The following is a 4394-nucleotide window of genomic DNA, read 5'->3' on the forward strand; positions in this document are numbered from 1 at the left end:
TCTTGGGTGTTCATTTGCGGTCACCTAATCAGCATTGGTTGTACCTGGGAACTTGCTCTGGATAGAGACCTGGGGAGGAGAGCAGGAGAGAGAGAAGCTTGGAAGCTAAGGTGTTCTGGGGCGGGCCCTGTACTGATGTTTCCAGCTTGGCCAGGGCCCCTCCAAGCCGCAGCTCTCATAGTGCAGGGCCCTTAGCGTGTCTCTGGGGCAGGGAAGAAGTGGATCAATGAAACACTGTGTGTATGGGGGGCTGGGGAGCGGAGGCAGCAATTTGGGTCCTGGGCCCCAATTCTCAGCCTGCTGGACTAGAATCTGAGGATGGCCTGGGCTGGGGGCCGTGTGGCCTGGTGGGGTGAGCTGGCCCAGCCCCTGCCTGGGCGGTAGGGTGTCCATGGGCCTGCACTGGTGGGGAGGGGGGCAGTCTGGGCCCAGACTTCGGTGCTGTCTGGAGGTGGGGCAGGGCCTGGCTTCTTACAAGAAGGCGCCCAGGCTGGCCCAGTCATGCAGGTCAGAGGCCAGTGTGGCATCCCCGGCCTCAAAGAGGGGCTCGGGGGGCAGGGAGCTACGGGTGCTCTCGTCCCAGGGGTGCTCCAGGAAGGATGTGGCCAGGAAGGTCTCATCAAAGTCCAGGCTGTCGGTAGCCTGCTCCGCTGGAGGCCCCCAGGTAACAGGGCACTCGATGTGGTGGCCATGGATGGTGAGGTCCACGTCCCCGTGTGAGGCAGGGCTCAGCGGTGGGATCAGCTCCGAGATCTCCAGCGTGCCCAGCTCCCCGTCCAGCGTGCCAGCGTCCAAGATGGCCTCCCAGTCAAAGTTGCCCTTGAGGGGTTCCAGCTCACCCTGCTCCTCCTGGGTCAGCAGCAGGGGGCTGGAGGGCCGCGGGACCTTGGCCTCCTGCTTGGGCAGCGGCTGTTGACGCTTACGCCCCAGCCTGCCCTCGCCTGCACCCCAGCCCGCCTCCCCAGTGGCCTCCTCGAACTCCCGCAGCAGCTGCTGGGCCTCGGTGCTCACGGTCAGTGGCCCGGCCCATGGGGCGGCGCTGGGCTCTGGCACGGCCTGGCGGGCAAAGGCCGGGTGGATGTGGACTGGGGGCAGCCGCTGCTTCTTCAAGGCCCCACTCAGCAGCCGCTCGGCGTACTGGGGGTCGATGCACCAGAAGCCCCCCTTGCCTGGCTCGTCCTTCTCCCGAGGCACCTTGATGAAGCCCTTCTTCAGGGACAGGTTGTGGCGGATGGAGTTCTGGACACAGGGAGGTAGGAGAGAAGGAAGACAGCTGGGAGAGTGGGTGGGGTCAGTGATGGGGGGTTCCTAGCGCCACTGCCAGTCCCACCACCACCTTCTCTCCGATGGGGGCAGGGGAGACAGAGGCGCTGCTCCGAGCGGGAGGCTCTGGGACACCAGCCACGGGGCACCAGGAGCTGGGAGTGCTGTCGGGGGCTTTTGTTCCCTTTGGCCAGGATATCTGCCTGCTCAGTCATCCGAGCCCTGAGCCGCAGGGTGGCTCTCAGTGCCAGCCTGTCCTGCCCTCCCTCCCTTACCCCGCTGCTTGCGGCCTCTGGTCAAAGGCCTTGGCTCCCCCAGGTCCTGGACGGCCATCTCCCTCTGCCTGGGCCTGGCTGGCCTTCTCTGTTTGTGAAATGAGTGAGTGGGTGTGAGGGTGTGTGTGTGGGGGGCGGGGATGAAGTGTGGGAGGATCTGATGACTTTCCTTGTTTCTAGAGCCGGCTGCTGGCCTGGGCCCTCACCCACCATGTCCCCCTCCTCCCACCCCAGGCTCTGAGGCCTCAGTTGATTATTACCCAGCCAAGAGCATAGCGCTCATTCCTGGGGCCTCTCAGGCTTGGGGTAGGGTGGGGGGTGGTGGAGGGTCTCTGCTTTCTCACCAAGGTTACAAATGGTACCTGCCCCAGGGTCAGGGCCCAAGCAATCGTGGAATAGCTGTGATTACAGGAACTCTGATCCTGTGACCTGTGCCACAGGGAAGGATCTGTGCATCCTCAGGGTCTCTGTCCCCAAGTAGCCCCTGATCCTGATGGTCGAAGAGGCTCAGGGCAGCGTGTGCCCAGCCTGAATCACCATCCTGCCTTGTTCAGGCCTGGGTGCACAGTCCAAACCACGCTGGGGCACAGGGGTCTGGGGCCTGGTGGGTGGGGCCGGCAGGTGAGTAGTGCCCCCTGGCAAGACTGGGAGGTTTACATGGTGGTCTGGGCCCCTTGGCTGCTCTGTGCCAGGTTCCGGAGACTTGGAACATGAAGCCAGTGTGGGAGGAAAGAGCCCCTGTGGAAAGCACGTGGCTGAGGTAATTGTCCCCCCAGGGAGTTTGATGAGAAGAGGGGGAGGAGTGTAGGCAGGAAACTAGGGAGGGCTTGGGGTGGGGGCTGGCACAGCAGCTTTCGGAAGGCCCCGTAGCCCTTCCACTGGGACACCGATGGCCTTCACACCCCGCAGCACGCCCCTCTCCCCTCCCAGAGCCCCTCCAGCCAACTGAAAGCAGGCAGGATGCAGAGTCTGGCAGGAACGATGCTCTGCCTCCAGTCAGGCCCTGACAAACTGACCTTGAGGAGGGGAGTGTCGAGGAATTCCAGGACTTGGGACAAAAATGTGTCCCTCAGTCCATCAACCTACCCTGGGGGGCTGTGTCCACGCATAGTTCAGCCCTGGTCTTTGGGCTGAGCCTGCCGGACGAGTGACAAGTTCTTTCCCCTTGAACCTCTATGTCGGCACCCCTGCAGCCCTCTGAACATCCTCCCTCCTCCGTCTCTGAAGTCAAAGGGGCAGCAGTCCAAGCACTGGGCTCCCTTGAGGTCCTTCCTGGACGGCCTTCCTCTCTCGGGGCCCTGGCCGTACCGCGCCTACTTGGCCTGCGGATCTGGGATGTGAGTCCAGTCCGCGAGGGCATGGGGAGGGAGGGAGGGAGTGCCTCCCTACCTGCCAGGTGGGATCAGCGTGGCGGAAGTAACAGAAGTTGTCCGTGATCCACTTGTAGATGGCCGACAGGGTGATCTTGGTGGCCTTGCTGGCCTGCATGGCCATGCAGATGAGCGTGGCATACGAGTAGGGCGGCTTCACGTGCGGGTTGGTGGCGTAGTCCACGTCGTCGGGAGGCGAGGCCTGCAGCCCCGAGGGGGCGCTCCGCGGCGTGCAGGAGGACGTGGGCTTGCCGGGTGTGTGCGGCTGCCCCAGGCAGGCGGGGTCCGCCGCCAGGGGAGACCCCGGCTCGGCCGAGCCTGCCAGCTCGTGGGAGCCGTGGGGGTCGGTGTCCCCCGAAGGCAGGGCGGGGAGCTCGGCGTTGAGAATGGAGAATTCCTGCAGCCACTGCAGGCTGGTCAGGCTGTCATTCAGGGCGTTGGACTCCTCCAGGCCGCCTTCCGGTCCGGCCTCCTCCGCTGCCCCTGCTCCCGAGACGCGTAGCCAGCTCTCCGCCATATGTGCGGGGACTCTCCGAGGGGGCTGTCAACATCCACGAGCCGAGCCGAGGGTGGCCGCCGAGCTCTCCGGCCCGCTGACTCCCGCGGCTTCAGTTACGCAGCCTCCCGGAAGCGGGCTTCCATCCCGCGATCCGGGGGTAGCCTCCTCCAAACGGAATGTGGTGCCTGCGGGGACCAGAGTGGGAACTGAGCCCTCTTTCCCCACCCCCGAGGGGAGAGTGTGGGCGAGGGGGGAGGCTCTTACTAAAATCCTTCCTGCAGCTGGGGAGGATCTTTTACTGCCGAGGTCTGGGAAACAGAAGGTGTGCCCGGGGCTCCGACCCACACGGGGTTCGCCTCGCTCTTTTCCTCTTGGATCTTTTAGAGGAGACTTAATTAGCCCAACGAGGGAATAGTGTAGGGGCATGCGAGGCCACCCCTTTCTCCCTCAAAGCGGGGAATTAACCCCCCTCTCTCCGTCCACAACCAATGGAAATGGGGCGAGAGAGTCCAGGAGGGCAGTACGACGGGTCGGGGGGCGGGGGAGGTCGTCTGATCTTTGAAAAGGGATATTAGGATGGGGCTCAAGGGGAAGGAAGGAAACAATACAGAGAGTTATAAGGGGGTGGGAAGTGAGTGTCCCCCAAACGCCTCTGATGTCAGTCCCCGGGCCCTCCACTTCCGTCGGGGACGGATGGGAGAGCGGGCTGGTACTGACGCCCTCCCTTCCCACGGCCGGCAGCCCTCCCCGTCCCTTACCTGGCTCAGAGCGCAGCCCGGGCCAAAGGAAGCTTCTCAAAGAAATTCCTCCCACCGCCCACCCTCACCGCGGCTCTCTGCTCCCAGCTCCAGGGCCCAGCCAGCAATCCTCGTCGCCACTCACGCCCGCCGGCGCCTCTCTGAAAGCCAGCGGCTGGGGACCGGCACTCAGTAGCCGCTCGCAAGGCGTCTCCTGCTGCCGTGGCGACGCCCCGCCCATATAAACAGC

The 4394-nt window shown here is 64.1% G+C and overlaps 1 protein-coding gene across 1 annotated transcript; it reads right to left on the reverse strand.

The window, feature by feature from the left end:
* Positions 1 to 471: 471 nt before the first annotated feature.
* Positions 472 to 3425, reverse strand: LOC309793850 (forkhead box protein J1-like; the record flags this gene model as incomplete). Its single annotated transcript, XM_082604628.1, has 2 exons — positions 472 to 1239; positions 2928 to 3425. The coding sequence occupies 2 exons, from the start codon at positions 3423 to 3425 to the stop codon at positions 472 to 474; spliced, it is 1266 nt and encodes a 421-aa protein (XP_082460754.1).
* Positions 3426 to 4394: the final 969 nt, after the last annotated feature.

The sequence above is a fragment of the Mesoplodon mirus genome (assembly GCF_964341445.2).
Source record: "Mesoplodon mirus genome assembly, chromosome: 18".
Classification (NCBI taxonomy): domain Eukaryota; kingdom Metazoa; phylum Chordata; class Mammalia; order Artiodactyla; family Ziphiidae; genus Mesoplodon; species Mesoplodon mirus.